Source organism: Lepidochelys olivacea (genome assembly GCF_965140295.1).
Source record: "Lepidochelys olivacea isolate rLepOli2 genome assembly, chromosome: 11".
Taxonomy (NCBI): Eukaryota; Metazoa; Chordata; order Testudines; family Cheloniidae; genus Lepidochelys; species Lepidochelys olivacea.
In genome coordinates this window covers 42,402,967-42,418,919 of record NC_140421.1, presented here as the reverse complement: position 1 = coordinate 42,418,919, position 15,953 = coordinate 42,402,967, and the positions used below count along the sequence as shown (strand labels likewise).

General features: G+C 47.5%; 2 protein-coding genes across 4 annotated transcripts in view; both read left to right on the top strand.

Moving 5' to 3' along the window:
- Window positions 1–1,074: 1,074 nt before the first annotated feature.
- LOC311528135 (uncharacterized protein) lies at window positions 1,075–2,993 on the top strand (the record flags this gene model as incomplete). Its single annotated transcript, XM_084642800.1, has 2 exons — window positions 1,075–1,870; window positions 2,458–2,993. Exons 1-2 carry the CDS (start codon window positions 1,288–1,290, stop codon window positions 2,991–2,993), a joined length of 1,119 nt encoding a protein of 372 aa, XP_084498926.1. The 5' UTR covers window positions 1,075–1,287.
- A 9,306-nt stretch (window positions 2,994–12,299) lies between these two features.
- OLA1 (Obg like ATPase 1) overlaps window positions 12,300–15,953 on the top strand; it is a 201,189-nt gene continuing 197,535 nt past the window's right edge. Inside the window, exons 1-2 of one of the 3 annotated variants that reach the window (XM_084642789.1) lie at window positions 12,300–12,416; window positions 13,545–13,648. In XM_084642789.1, the coding sequence (XP_084498915.1) occupies window positions 13,545–13,648 (104 nt within the window). In that variant the 5' untranslated portion in view covers window positions 12,300–12,416. Of the gene's footprint in view, window positions 12,417–12,611; window positions 12,763–13,282; window positions 13,404–13,544; window positions 13,649–15,953 lie in introns of those variants that run through there. The other 2 variants (XM_084642788.1, XM_084642787.1) reach the window with 2 other exon arrangements.

Sequence of the window (15,953 nt, the reverse complement as noted above, 5' to 3'; positions counted from 1 at the left end):
TGTTTAAATAGCAGTTGATGATCTTTTCCTATGGGCCACATTCTAATCTGTCAATTGGCAGTTGCTCTGCATTGATACAGGCATAACAGATCAAAATCAGTTCTTATCACTCCTGTCTTTGCATGCTGATATTGAGATGGATATAAAATTACCTTGAGCAAAAAGTGATATATAAAAATGTAGAAAGTTTATTTTCAGTCACTAAGTGTGTGTGTGTGTGTGTGTACACACACACTCACAATGCCAATGTTAGTCTGGTGGGTCCTGCGCTTTTCTTGGTGGGGAGCTAAGATACTACCCTTTGCCCCTGCTCTTGGGTGCCAAGGGCCCCACTATTAGCCCAGGAAGGTGGTAGAGAAGGGAAGCGGGGAAAAGGGGTCTGGGATTGCTTCTCGCTCTGAGTCCCAGCCCCTCTCAACACCTGCAGGTTTCTTATCCTCATCCCCCTTAGGTGGGGTTACCCTCAGTCCTTAAATGCTATGGGGAAGGAAGTCTCCCTGTCCTGCTGGGGTACGGTCTCCCTTACTTCAGTACTCAGGTCTTCCAAATTTCTCAAAGCCCTTCCAAGCTCTAGTCCTTTCTCCTTCCTCCTTCTCTAGCTACTAGAAGCAGGGCGGTTTTATTAGGTTCCTAACAGGGCCTTGATTGACTTCAGGTGCTCCAGTTAACCTGCAGCCACCTTTCCTAGTCTACAGGATACCACACCTTAATTAGCTTTGAGTTTATATATTCCCCCTCTAGCACTCTCCCACTGTTCTGTCTCTCATGCTCACAGGCTGAAAAGAAACTTTCTACATTGATTTTTATGTCTAAATTTAAAGCAAGGGAAAGCATTTGTATACATCATGTTGCAAATCATTGGCTTTTCTATAACAAAGTGAACTTAAAAAATATTTCAGCTAAGGAATACAACTTTTTTTCTTTCCCCTAAGCCCTGGTCTACACTAGGACTTTAGGTCGAATTTAGCAACGTTAAATCGATTTAAACCTGCACCCGTCCACACAGTGAAGCCCTTTATTTCGACTTAAAGGGCTCTTAAAATCGATTTCCTTACTCCACCCCTGACAAGTGGATTAGCGCTTAAATCGACGTTCCCAGCTCGAATTTGGGGTACTGTGGACACAATTCGATGGTATTGGCCTCCGGGAGCTATCCCAGAGTGCTCCATTCTGACCGCTCTGGACAGCACTCTCAACTCAGATGCACTGGCCAGGTAGACAGGAAAAGAACCGCGAACTTTTGAATCTCATTTCCTGTTTGGCCAGCGTGGCAAGCTGCAGGTGACCATGCAGAGCTCATCAGCACAGGTGACCATGATGGAGTCCCAGAATCGCAAAAGAGCTCCAGCATGGACCGAACGGGAGGTACGGGATCTGATCGCTGTTTGGGGAGAGGAATCCGTGCTATCAGAACTCCGTTCCAGTTTTCGAAATGCCAAAACCTTTGTGAAAATCTCCCAGGGCATGAAGGACAGAGGCCATAACAGGGACCCGAAGCAGTGCCGCGTGAAACTGAAGGAGCTGAGGCAAGCCTACCAGAAAACCAGAGAGGCGAACAGCCGCTCTGGGTCAGAGCCCCAAACATGCCGCTTCTATGATGAGCTGCATGCCATTTTAGGGGGTTCAGCCACCACTACCCCAGCCGTGTTGTTTGACTCCTTCAATGGAGATGGAGGCAATACGGAAGCAGGTTTTGGGGACGAAGAAGATGAGGAGGAGGAGGAGGTTGTAGATAGCTCACAGCAAGCAAGCGGAGAAACCGGTTTTCCTGACAGCCAGGAACTGTTTCTCACCCTAGACCTGGAGCCAGTACCCCCCGAACCCACCCAAGGCTGCCTCCTGGACCCAGCAGGCGGAGAAGGGACCTCTGGTGAGTGTACCTTTTAAAATGCTATACATGGTTTAAAAGCAAGCATGTGAAAGGATTACTTTGCCCTGGCATTTGCGGTTCTCCTAGATGTAGTCCTAAAGCCTTTGCAAAAGGTTTCTGGGGAGGGCAGCCTTATTTCGTCCTTCATGGTAGGACACTTTATCACTCCAGGCCAGTAACACATACTCGGGAATCACTGTAGAACAAAGCATTGCAGTGTATGTTTGCTGGCATTCAACCAAAATCCGTTCTTTCTCTCTCTGTGTTATCCTCAGGAGAGTGAGATATAATTCATGGTCACCTGGTTGAAATAGGGTGCTTTTCTTCAGGGACACTCAGTATAGCCCATTCCTGCTGGGCTGTTTGCCTGTGGCTGAACAGAAATGTTCCCCGCTGTTAGCCACAGGGAGGGGGGAAGGTTGAGGGGGTAGTCACGCGGTGGGAGGAGGCAAAATGCGACCTTGTAACGAAAGCACATGTGCTATGTATGTAATGTTAACAGCAAGGTTTACCCTGAAAGAGTGTAGCGACTGTTTTATAAAATGTGTCTTTTTAAATACCGCTGTCCCTTTTTTTTTCTCCACCAGCTGCATGTGTTTCAATGATCACAGGATCTTCTCCTTCCCAGAGGCTAGTGAAGCTTAGAAAGAAAAAAAAACGCACTCGAGATGAAATGTTCTCCGAGCTAATGCTGTCCTCCCACACTGACAGAGCACAGACGAATGCGTGGAGGCAAATAATGTCAGAGTGCAGGAAAGCACAAAATGACCGGGAGGAGAGGTGGAGGGCTGAAGAGAGTAAGTGGCGGGCTGAAGAGAGTAAGTGGCGGGCTGAAGACAGGGCTGAAGCTCAAATGTGGCGGCAGCGTGATGAGAGGAGGCAGGATTCAATGCTGAGGCTGCTGCAGGACCAAACCAGAATGCTCCAGTGTATGGTTGAGCTGCAGCAAAGGCAGCTGGAGCACAGACTGCCACTGCTGCCCCTCTGTAACCAACCGCCCTCCTCCCCAAGTTCCATAGCCTCCACACCCAGACGCCCAAGAACGCGGTGGGGGGGGCCTCCGGCCAACCAGCCACTCCACAACAGAGGATTGCCCAAAAAAAAGAAGGCTGTCATTCAATAAATTTTAAAGTTGTAAACTTTTAAAGTGCTGTGCTTAAAGTGCTGTGTGGCATTTTCCTTCCCTCCTCCACCACCCCTCCTGGGATACCTTGGTAGTCATCTCCCTATTTGTGTGATGAATGAATAACGAATGCATGACTGTGAAGCAGCAATGACTTTATTGCCTCTGCAAGCGGTGATTAAAGGGAGGAGGGGAGGGTGGTTAGCTTACAGGGAAGTAGAGTGAACCAAGGGGCGGGGGGTTTCATCAAGGAGAAACCAACAGAACTTTCACACTGTAGCCTGGCCAGTCATGAAACTGGTTTTCAAAGCTTCTCTGATGCGTACCGCGCCCTCCTGAGCTCTTCTAACCGCCCTGGTGTCTGGCTGCGCGTAACCAGCAGCCAGGCGATTTGCCTCAATCTCCCACCCTGCCATAAACGTCTCCCCCTTACTCTCACAGATATTGTGGAGCACACAGCAAGCAGTAATAACAGTGGGAATATTGGTTTCGCTGAGGTCTAAGCGAGTCAGTAAACTGCGCCAGCGCGCCTTTAAACGTCCAAATGCACATTCTACCACCATTCTGCACTTGCTCAGCCTGTAGTTGAACAGCTCCTGACCACTGTCCAGGCTGCCTGTGTACGGCTTCATGAGCCATGGCATTAAGGGGTAGGCTGGGTCCCCAAGGATACATATAGGCATTTCAACATCCCCAACAGTTATTTTCTGGTCTGGGAAGAAAGTCCCTTCCTGCAGCTTTTGAAACAGACCAGAGTTCCTGAAGATGCGAGCGTCATGCACCTTTCCCGGCCATCCCACGTTGATGTTGGTGAAACATCCCTTGTGATCCACCAGAGCTTGCAGCACTATCGAAAAGTACCCCTTGCGGTTTATGTACTCGCCGGCTTGGTGCTCTGGTGCCAAGATAGGGATATGGGTTCCGTCTATAGCCCCACCACAGTTAGGGAATCCCATTGCAGCAAAGCCATCCACTATGACCTGCACATTTCCCAGGGTCACTACCCTTGATATCAGCAGATCTTTGATTGCGTGAGCTACTTGCATCACAGCAGCCCCCACAGTAGATTTGCCCACTCCAAATTGATTCCCAACTGACCGGTAGCTGTCTGGCGTTGCAAGCTTCCACAGGGCTATCGCCACTCGCTTCTCAACTGTGAGGGCTGCTCTCATCCTGGTATTCATGCGCTTCAGGGCAGGGGAAAGCAAGTCACAAAGTTCCATGAAAGTGCCCTTACGCATGCGAAAGTTTCGCAGCCACTGGGAATCGTCCCAGACCTGCAACACTATGCGGTCCCACCAGTCTGTGCTTGTTTCCCGAGCCCAGAATCGGCGTTCCACAGCATGAACCTGCCCCATTAGCACCATGATGCATGCATTGGCAGGGCCCATGCTTTCAGAGAAATCTGTGTCCATGTCCTGATCACTCACGGGACCGCGCTGACGTCGCCTCCTCGCCCGGTATCGCGTTGCCATGTTCTGGTGCTGCATATACTGCTGGATAATGCGTGTGGTGGTTGATGTGCTCCTAATTGCCAAAATGAGCTCAGCGGCCTCCATGCTTGCCTTGGTATGGCGTCCGCACAGAAAAAAGGCGCGGAACGATTGTCTGCCGTTGCTCTGACGGAGGGAGGGGCGACTGACGACACGGCTTACAGGGTTGGCTTCAGGGAGCTAAAATCAACAAAGGGTGTGCCTGTACATCAAGGAGTATTTCAGGCAGGACTGCACGGAGGGTTCCAATAAGAAATGGTGCACCAAAGTTATCGTTGTTATTGGAACAAGGAGGTTAGCCTGGCCTCTGATTGATACATGGCTAGATTAACCTCGCTGCGCCTTCTCTGTGACTGACTGCAGTGTGATCTAGACAGGGGAGGAGGAAAATGAGTACAAAAAAAATCTGGTCTATTTCTTGTTCTGACCCACTCCATCTATCCTTTACATCTTTGGCTGGCAGCAGACAAAAAAGGCGCGAAATGATTGTCTGCCCTTGCTTTCACGGGGGGAGGGAGGGTGGGAACGGGGTCCTGACGATATGTACCCAGAACCACCCGCGACAATGTTTTAGCCCCATCAGGCATTGGGATATCAACCCAGAATTCCAATGGGCAGCGGAGACTGCGGGAACTGTGGGATAGCTACCCACAGTGCAACGCTCCAGAAGTCGACGCTTGCCTCGGTACTGTGGAAGCGCTCCGCCGAGTTAATGCACTTAATGCACTTAGAGCATTTTCTGTGGGGACACACACACTCGAATATATAAAACCGATTTCAAAAAAACCGACTTCTATAAATTCGACCTAATTTCGTAGTGTAGACATACCTGACTGAGACGTGTGTATGTCTTATTGTTTTTAATGTAATCCTGAAACTGCTGTATGTAGTTTTCTGGTTGCAACTTTGTTGATTTACAGTTGGTGAACTTGTTATGTTTGCATTCAGTAATTGCCATTATACTGTATTATAATGTACTTGCTCATGTCATTCACTTTCATATCACCATCATTATAGATACTCTGTGCTGGATTAGATTATTCATTAATCAATTGTGTCATGACCAAAGAAAGATGACCTGGATGTGACCCACCAGAAGTTCTTGTCAACCCATATGATTCAGCAAGCTTTTTTCTTTTTGCTCCCGCTGGACTACTTAAAATTCTTGATGCTCCCTCAAAAGTGACACAAGCACCCTTGAGACTTTAGCCTCCATTGCTGTGTGTGAAGTTGCCTCTAACCAGCTATGGGGTTTTGATATTTGTAGACGTTTGCTACAGAGTGCAGATGAGCAAAGGCCTACAGGTTTTACCCCATCTCTGTGTTTATGTGTGGGATGAGGAGTATGCATCTGTGAGCTTCATTATATCTTCTTACATAAGTGGAGTCATTTGAAGGCACACACGGTACATCTAACCTGCAGTGAAAGCCCAAGCTTAGTTTCAGGCTCAAGCACAACGCTCCCTTCAATCTACCTATAATTCTGTCTGACGTGTGTCCAGGCTTCACAGGATGGTGGGTTCGAGCTGAGTCCCATGGAGGCTTGGGCCCAAATTCCATTGTTTTGCAGTATGGATGTATCTCAGGCTCTGGCCCCCACACTTGGGTCCTTAGAGTCTGCCACGCTATTCCACGTGGGATTGTGTCCTTTGTCTTTTCTATATCAAGACTGGTCAATTGATTTCCAGGAAATGGAAGCAACTCCCCCTGGTTCAAATATAGCTGTTTGATGTTTAACCCCTTCCATTTTGTTCTGATCACTGAGCTGCAAGCAGAGTGAACCTTCTTCTGTATTTGTAATGGTCACCAATATGAAGAAGTCCTTTGCCAAGCACACGACTAGCTGGTCACAGGAGCACAGACAGATTTGGTTAATCTCTGGTGTGAGGTTGATATTAGCAAAGTTCCAGGAAGACCATCTGTACTAGCAAACAAGCTGTCAGCATTGTTTCACCAGACTAATGACCAGTGCAGGGAGCAGATTAAGTAGCTCAAAACTGACAATCTGAAAGCCATGGATGAGAACCAAACCTCTGGAAACTCACCATCATCACCTTTTATGAGGAGTTTGACTGAGTGTTGGCTACTGCACTGAGCCACCAGTGCTTCACAACAGCCTGGTCAGCCAGAATGGAGACCTTCTTACCCTTGAATCCAATATAGGACGGGAAGAGAGCCAGCAAGAAGTGGATGCTGCTGCTGAAGTGACTCTTGTGCTTAAACCAGTCTGAGGAGGATTTCCCACGGGAGCAGCTGCAGCACATTCTGGGTCCCTACTTGGAGAAGCTTCACAATACCCCCCTCCCGACCCTGGAAGAGTGTCCCACTGTGGAATCAACAATAGAAACACAAAAAGAAAAGGAGTACTTGTGGCACCTTAGAGACTAACCAATTTATTTGAGCATAAGCTTTCGTGAGCTACAGCTCACTTCATCGGATGCATACTGTGGAAAATACAGATGATGTTTTTATACACACAAACCATGAAAAATGGGTGTTTATCACTACAAAAGGTTTTCTCTCCCCCCACCCTACTCTTCTGCTGGTAATAGCTTATCTAAAGTGATCACTCTCCTTACAATGTGTATGATAATCAAGGTGGGCCATTTCCAGCACAAATCCAGGGTTTAACAAGAACGTCTGAGGAACAGTGGGAGGGGGAAAGAAATAATAAACAAGGGGAAATAGGTTACTTTTTATAATGAATCAACCATTCCCAGTCTCTATTCAAGCCTAAGTTAATTGTATCCAATTTGCAAATTAATTCCAATTCAGCAGTCTCTCGTTGCAGTCTGTTTTCGAAGTTTTTTTGTTGAAGGATAGTCACTTTGAGATCAGAAATTGAGTGACCAGAGAGATTGAAGTGTTCTCCGACTGGTTTATGAATGTTATAATTCTTGACATCTGATTTGTGTCCATTTATTCTTTTACGTAGAAACTGTCCAGTTTGCCCAATGTACATGGCAGAGGGGCATTGCTGGCACATGATGGCATATATCACATTGGTGGATGTGCAGGTGAACGAGCCTTTGATAGTGTGGCTGATATTAGGCCCTGTGATGGTGTCCCCTGAATAGATATGTGGGCACAGTTGGCAACGGGCTTTGTTTCAAGGATAGAGGCAGAAGTAGACCCTCAGTGTAGTAAATTTCTGGCTCTCCCCAACCCCAACAGGCCAAGTTGGTCTTCAATTTTTAAACCAAAAGCAATTGTAAATTTTAACTTACCACGGTTTCTGGACTTTTTTTTTTTTTTTTTTTAAAACCAGGATTAACTCAGTTGTGTCCCAGGGCCTTTTGGGAACAGAGACATTTCTCTCTGTAAAAATGAGTTTCAGTATATTCTCATTATCGTTTTTTGGGCTTGAGGTTCCACAAGGCACTTTTACCTGCTGATGTGTTGAATTTATTTTTGAAGCACTGAAACAATAATGCACTGTTAGATACCTGCATTTAGGTCCTTCAATCTTTGCCGGTCCTTCCACATTGGCAGTGCAGGTTCATGGCTGCAAGTCCCTGGGATGCAGAACTGTCATGGATTGGTTCAAACAGCAGTGTTTCTGTGATGAACTGATGGCTGACATTCTAGAGAGGGCCAGTAAACAGGTCCATAATCAGAGGGAGAAGAATTCATGGCAGGTGGAAAGACACAGACAGGCTGCAAAGCAAGAGGACAGATTTTCAGCATGAGGGAAGAGGCTTGCAGCACAGTTTCTAGAGCAGGAACATCAGCTGAGGGAAGAAGACAGATTCCAGCAGAAAGAACTGTTCAATAGGCTGCTTATGCTTATGGCTGCAGGGGTACAGGCTCCTGCTGCACCCACTTCATGTTCTGAGTCCCTTCCACAGTACCATGTTTGGACAATTCCATGGTTGAGTGGACAGTGCAGTTGGGACTTAGCAGCTGGGCACGGCAAATCTACACCATGTAGTTATCCACCCTGTACAGTTTCCCTCACCCACTTCATGCTTCCATTGTGGTGCAGACCCTTGCATCGCTGAATGGAAGCATTTACAGATGCAAGTATGTGCTAAACATGAAAGGAAGGGAAAGTAGAATGAGGGAGGGGCAAAGGACATGCAACAGTAGGGCATTCATTTTTTGGAAATGGTTTCACTGTTTGCACTGTTCATGCACTATGTTTTTGTTTAAAGGTTTTGGTGTTGGTTTCTTACTGGTGTTGTAATGGCAGCTGGTCTGCCTGGCAATGATTTAATATTGTGGTTTTCTAATACTTGTTCAAAAATAAATGTTTGTTTTTATTTTATTAAGAAATGTTATTGCTGTCACTGCATCACATACTGTTTGCTATACACATTAGAAAAGGTAAACACATGATAAAAGACAACTGGAAAGTTGTATACAAACAGTATTTCTCAATGCATTTCTCTACATCAAGCCATACTATAAATCCTTAATTGTTGCCACATGTCCCCTCCCCATTTCATAAGAAGTCATGCCATGCACTGTACTTTATGAACGGCAATCAATTCCCCTCAGCCCCAGTTCATAAACAGTCCTGTCATCAGTAGGAACAATGCATGACAATCAACCCTCCCTTTCACAATACATAATGAAATGGGGGGGGAGGGAGGGAGACAGTACCTCATTTACTGTAAACATTGCACAAACATTCATAAATGTACTATTTATCCCTTTTTTCATTGGCCCATGTAAGTCTGTAATGTGACAAAACAGAGCATCCCTGCTTGGTGTTGCCTGGGTACATCCTGCCCCATGGCTATCCCTGGGGGGGTGCAGGCTCTGCCCCCACTCCACCCCTTCCCCCAAGCCCCCGCCCTGCCTCTTCCCACCCCTGCTCCAACCCTAACCCCACCCCCACTCCACCCCTTCCCCTAAGCCCCTTCCCCCTCTTTCCGCCTCTGCCCCACCTCTTTCCAGCTTTCTTCCCTGACTGACACCAGGAGCTGGCAGCGTGGGCTGGGATTAGCTCGCTCACTGCTGCCGGCACCAGGCCCCCTGCTAACCTCCCCAGGCCGCCCTGGACTCTGAGTCCCGAAATGCAGGGCCTCCAAAGCGCAGGGCCTGGGGTGGTTGCCCCAGTCCGTTTTATGGATGTGACAGCTCTGTCCTGACCAAGCTGTGATAGATGCACTTTATAATTGAGTGTATTGATTCAGCAATCCATTACTGTCACAGTTTCATTCAGGAGCAAATGGCTCACCTTTGGCTTCACAAAGATTGTGTAGAGCACAGCAAGCCACAATAATGCAAACAGCCTGGATGACACTGGAATCCAAATGTTTCTATAAATAGCGCCAGCCAGATTAAAGTCTGCCAAATGCACATTCAATCACCATTCTGCACCGCTGAGATGTAATTAAATCTTTTTATCAGGCTGTCTGAGATCAGGATATAGTTTCATAAGCCAAGGCAAAAGGGGGTATTTGGGGTCCCCCAGGATAACACTGGGGACGGTTACTCCATTTATGACAATGCCATCCAGTAGGTATAGTGTCCCAGCCTGTCCATTAATGTAGATTTCTGATGGGTGGAAAACCCTGGCATCACAAACCTTTCCAGTGCAGCCCATGTTGGCATGTACAAGGGCCTTCATAATAATAGAATAGTACCCATTGTGATTTATGTGCTAGTACTTTTTGGGGAGGGTGAATTATGGCCACGTGATTTGCATATATGGCCCCTATACATTTCAGAAATCCCATTCTCTCAAAACTAGCAATTACTTCAGGGATCTTGTTTATGCCCATTACCTTTGGATAAATCACATGCCTGATTGCCTCAAAAACCTCTCCGACCCCTTTACACATGGTTGACTTTCCAACATTGAATGGTTGGCAATAGACGTGTAGCAGTTTGGGATAGCCAGTTTCCACATAGTTATAGCAACCTGTTTCTAGACCAGTATGGCTGCTCTCATTTGTCTGTCCTGACACTGAAGGTTTGGGGCAAGCTGCTCACAAGCTCTAGAAATGTAGCTTTCTTCATGTAAAAGTGCTGGACTCATTGCTGGTCATCCCTGGTGATGGAATCCCACCAGTCTGTGCTTGTGGCCCTGCTCCAGAAGTGTTGGTTGAGGGCATCAGCAGCTACACCAAGAGTCACAAGCAGCATCAGCCAGTTCAATTCTTTCATGTCTGTGTTGTCCCCTTTTTCCACCAGGCACCTTTGTTAGCTCAGAAAACACTGTCAGAATGTCCACCAGCGTCTTATGGATGCTCTATCTGTTAGCAGAAACAGGAGTGAAAGCAAGCAAGAGAAGCTCTTGAAATGGTGACTCCTTCATGTGGCTGGCTTTTGTTTCTGGGAGCATGCAGATCTAAAAGACGTCTCAACAAGAAGCGTTGGTGAGCTGCGACAATTTCCTGTAATGCATGGGGTGGGCAGTCAGTTTCCCCATACTCCATCTAAAAGCAGAGTGGTCACAGCTGGGGAGAGCACGAGGAAGCCTGGGTTATGCTGGTTTGACTTGAATCTGCATACTGCAGTGTAGACATTGGAGCCCTGGATTTGGGCCCGAGTCCTGAAATTCTAAACTGAGGGTGCATGTGCACTGTGTACGTTTAAGCCTTGGGCTTGCAAACCTAGGGTCCATGGACTTGAGTTCCACTAACTCTGATCTTACATGGCAGTGTAGACATACCCTTAAGGTTTAGGCTGATCACAAGAAGCTGGGACAATTTGAGAGACAAATTGGCTTCAGTAGGAATTTTGTGTGGAAAGTGCTTGAGGAGTTGGGGTCTGTATAGGAGAATTTTTTTTAAAAGTGAGATTTTAAATCTCATTAAACCGAGAGAGCAAAAGCCTTCATCACAAATGAGCTATGATAAACACATGTAATGTAAAAGTGTGAGTCTTTCTCCTAATGAGTGAAACTCAGCAAGCATTATAACAGTGGTTCTCAAACTTTTATACTTTAACATAGCAAGCCTCTGAGGGTGACCCCCCATATAAACAAAAACCACTTTTTTTCTTTTTAACACCATTACAAATGCTGGCTTCAAAGCAAGGTTTGGGTAGAGGCTGACAGCTCGTGACCCCCCATATAATAACCTTGTGACTCCCTGAGGGGTCCTGACTCCAAGTTTGAGAACCCCTGCATTATAAAATGGATTCTGAGCAGCATTCACACTATACAGCCTTCTCTCTGTAGTACTTTTAAATCATGCCCACTGCTTGGGTGATTGTCTGTAAAAAATGGCTAAATAGAAGCTGAGCCAAGGAGTTCCGAGTTGAAAAGAGAGTACAAAACAACTCTACCAGGGCATCTGAACAGGAAGTCAAGTCCAGTGAGTGAAAGTGTGCACTGAACCACAGCCATCCCAGGTAGAAATAAGGGGTGAGTTAGAGTAAAAATATTTATTTACATAGTACCCATAATCCAGTGTTTTATAGCATATATATAGTGACTTTCATCCCCAAGGATCCGAAAGCATTTTACCAATGACACAAGAACAATATCATTCAATTGCACAGCACAGCAGTGTGGCAAGCAGCACTCTGCCAAAGTTGGGTGACGGGTGGGCTGGGGAAGGAAAGGGACATTATACAAGGATTCATGGCTATTTGTTTACGAAAAATTCCCTGGGATCTGCAGACTAGCCAGGCCCCGGTTTCTACAGCCTTATCTGGAAACGCCCCCCCCTGCACCCCAGAGCCGCGGGACCAGCCGGGCACCAAAGCAGCAGCAAGAGTTTGTTGCCCCAGGTGAGGGGTGACGGCCAGTTTACCAGGCACTGATTTTGAATCCAAAGAACCTGAGGAGCCTGACCTCTGCGCCACTGTACATTTGGAGTAATCTCCCCTTGCCCCGGTGCTCGCTCTCGGAGGCCAGCTGCCGCCCCCGTACGGAAGCAGCTCTTTTATTGCCGTGAGAGCCCTGCGGCTGGAGGGGCAGGGACCGCGCCTGTCTCTGGCCACGCACGGGGCTGCAGTGAACGCGTAGCAGGTAACGTTAGAGGTGGGCCGGAGCAGCTGGGCGGGGGGAGAGCCGCTCCTGCGGGGTCTGTGGCGGGCCCAGCTGCCCAGGGCGTGGAGAGCCGAACCGTGCGCGCCGGCGAGCCAGCGCCTGACGCCCCCACCCCCCTCCAACCGCCGCTAGAGCCTCCCGCAGCGCCCGCGCGAGCGCGAGGCTCCCCCTCCTTCCGCGTGACCTTTCCTCTCTGGGCGGCCCCGCGGGCCCCGCCTGTTCCGCCTGCTGCTGGGGCGCCAGCGTGCGTGGCCGCCGTGTTCGCGCTCTCGTGCTTGAGGCCGGCGGGGGCAGTGTAAATATAACCCCCCCTCATCTCAGCAAGGTGAACCCCCCCCCCTTCTCCCGCCCCGCGTCTACCGCGGGGGAGCTGTCACCGCCGCACCGGTTCCTTTCCGGCCCGTCGGGAACGGGGGGCCGCGGAGCAGGCCTCGTGCAGCTCTGCGCCCCTCTGCCAGCTGCCCCGGCGTGGGCTGGGGTTCAGCCGCCTCCCACGGGCCGGGGCACGGGGCAGCGGCGCGCCTCCCGCTGGCGGCAGCCTCCCGCGGTGGGCCGCTGCCCCGCTCTCTGGGCAGCGCCAAGGGAGCGGCGCCCGGCCCTGGCGTGGGGCGCTTCGGCCTCGCCGTGCCTAGGCGCCCGACTCGGTGCCCAGCTGGCCCAGTGCCCGCCCGGCACTCTCCGCCGTGCCCCTCACGTCCGCACGCGTCAGGCTTGGAAGCGGAGCAGGAGGCGGTAGCTGCCTCGGGCAGGCCGAGTGGGGGGGGGGGGGTGAAATTTCGCTCCCCCTCTTAGTCTCTGAGCCGGTTATTTTTAGCTCAGCCTTTGCAGGGGATTTGCAGAAGCTGCAGCAGCCAAATCCACCTTCTCAGCCACGCGAGGTCTCTGTGCTGCGCGAGGGGGCCATGCGCTGCTCTGCCCGGCTGCTGCTGCTGCCTGCGGTGCCCTGCTGTTATGGCTCCCAGAAAGGTACCTGTAATCTCTCTGGGAAGGGGAACGTGTGTGGGGCGTCCGCACGCTGCCTGTTGTAGGCTCTGAGGGACTAGAAAGGAACTTGTGGGTGGGGATCCGGGCTCCAAATATTAAACGTTTTCTATGTTGTCATTTCAGATGCCCCCCAAAAAGGGAGGTGATGATGGGGTTAAACCCCATCCAATCATTGGAAGATTTGGGACGTCGCTGAAAATCGGCATTGTTGGGCTGCCAAATGTTGGGTAGGTAACTGAGAGGAGAAGCTTTGGGCTTATCCATCCTCCAGACTGTAGCTGGTTGTGTTTAGTATGCATCTTAGCAGTCAAGTGCTGAAAACATACAGGATGGAACAAAACTTTATGCTTTATTTTATTTATGTGTTTATTAGTTAGATGAAGTGATCTGATTAGGCTCCGTTGGTTGTTGAATTTGTTTGCATCGCAGTCTTGATCTGGCTTGTCAATTTTATTATATTTGTTTGAATGTGAAGAAACAACAATCAGAGGGCTAAAATGTAATATAGTCATAGACACACATTTGTACATTAAAGCCTATCCTCTGGAAATGAAAAGCAAGTGAATAACTAAATCTGTATAAAGTGTTTGAGGAGTTGACTCCAATTCCTTTGTGAAACAAATAGGTAGGTTGTGTGTGTGTGTGGGTGGCTTTTTTTTTTTTTTTTAAATGATCAAAATGCACTATGTTTGCGGTGTTGGCTTAAATCGGAACATTTCTGAAAGCCACTCATTTGAAAACTGGTTATATTTTGTGTGGAAACATGTCTAAAATGAAGGATAAAATCTAATTTTTTTTTTTTAAGTTTGAAGTGCTTTTAGGTTGAGAACATGAAAAGTACTATCCTGTTCTACAATAACCTTACATAAAGGGCTGAAAAAATTATAGTGGAGAGAGAATATACTGAAAGAAACAATCCTTTATTGCCAGGGAGATAATGTTAGTAATCTGTTATTACCATTCCTAACTTTCATGCTTCTGTGGGCTGTATGTTGTAATAGTAGCAATAATGGGTAAGTTTAAGAGGGAAGACTGTAGACAGGGCAGGTTAATGATGCCACAATCATAAGCACTAAGAATAACTTTATATTTTCCCTTCTTGGTCAAGTTTTCTGAGGTCTGTGAATGAAATGACTTTATATAAAAGTTTAGTGCTACATTGTTTGTGTGAGAGAAATTTGATAGGAAGTGTGATAATAGCTCTTTTCATCTGTAGAGCTCAAAAGCCCCTATCAAAGAGGTTAAGTGACTTCTCTTTAATTGAAGATGTTGGAATGACTGGGTAATGCATGAAGTTTATGGTAGATTATTAATAGTCATTGGTGATTATGCTACATTTGGAAAACTGACGCTAAGGTGAGGTTGCATAACAACATAAGTAAATTGGCTGGCACATGGGGCACAAATGTTCAAACTTTCTGATCATTCGGATTAGGCCTCTGTTACTCTGCAGCAGAATGACAGGTTTCAGAGTAACAGCTGTGTTAATCTGTACTCGCAAAAAGAAAAGGAGTACTTGTGGCACCTTAGAGACTAACCAATTTATTTGAGCATGAGCTTTCGTGAGCTACAGCTCACTTCATGTTGTGGTCCAATCTGACGCCATTTGTCTCACATCAAGATGGTTAATGTTCATCTGTATGCCACCATGCGGATCATAACTAGCACGATTTGACCCGCATCAGTGCTGTGGCTCCCCATGTTAAACATCACTCTTCCGCACATCTGCCATGAGGATGCTACAGACAGAATGGTTGACAAGATCAGGGCAGACCTGAGCTTACCACTATACACAGACCTCTTTGACCACCCAAGAATGTGCTTCTTGTCGAGACACCTATTATGGGCAACTTCCCCTGCCCAGATTTCTCTGTGATGTCAGTGTGGCATGAATAATGGTCTGCAATGGACATCAGAAACCAGTGTCTTATAACTGACCTGACCATGCGTTTACTCAGCTTTTATTTGCCACGCTGCTTATGGACCTTCTGAACCGTTTTTGAATGGGCCAGGGTCAGTGTGCAGCAAGCCTTCATGCCTGGGTCCAAAGAAGGATCCTACGTGCTGCTGTGTCCAAAGATAGTGTCGGTTAGTGACGATTGCCCTCTGTTAGTTGTCCCCTGGAATTATTTTAGTCCCGGGTTCAGTTGTTCCCTCCCTTAGGCTGGGGGTGGAACCTCTGGATATGCTCCCAGACCTCAATAGGTGATCAGATTGGTGGTAGTTTACTTTTTAAAAAAATCTTCCTCCTCACATTACATTTGTATAGTACAAACAGGAATAAAACTTTTAGTTGTTAAATGATTGCAGCATTTTCTTTTTCACTGACTTATAAAATACTTTATACAAATATGAAAATAAACTTAAACAGACACTGGTAATTGTTTTGGAATTGATCCTAAAAAATTCTGATAACTTCACAACTTAAATGGTATTTTTTTTAATTTTTATATATAATTTTAAAGAAAAATGATATGTTGCTTTCCTATTAGCCAAGAAGTTCCTTTTAAAACTTTCTGAGGACAGCAGCAC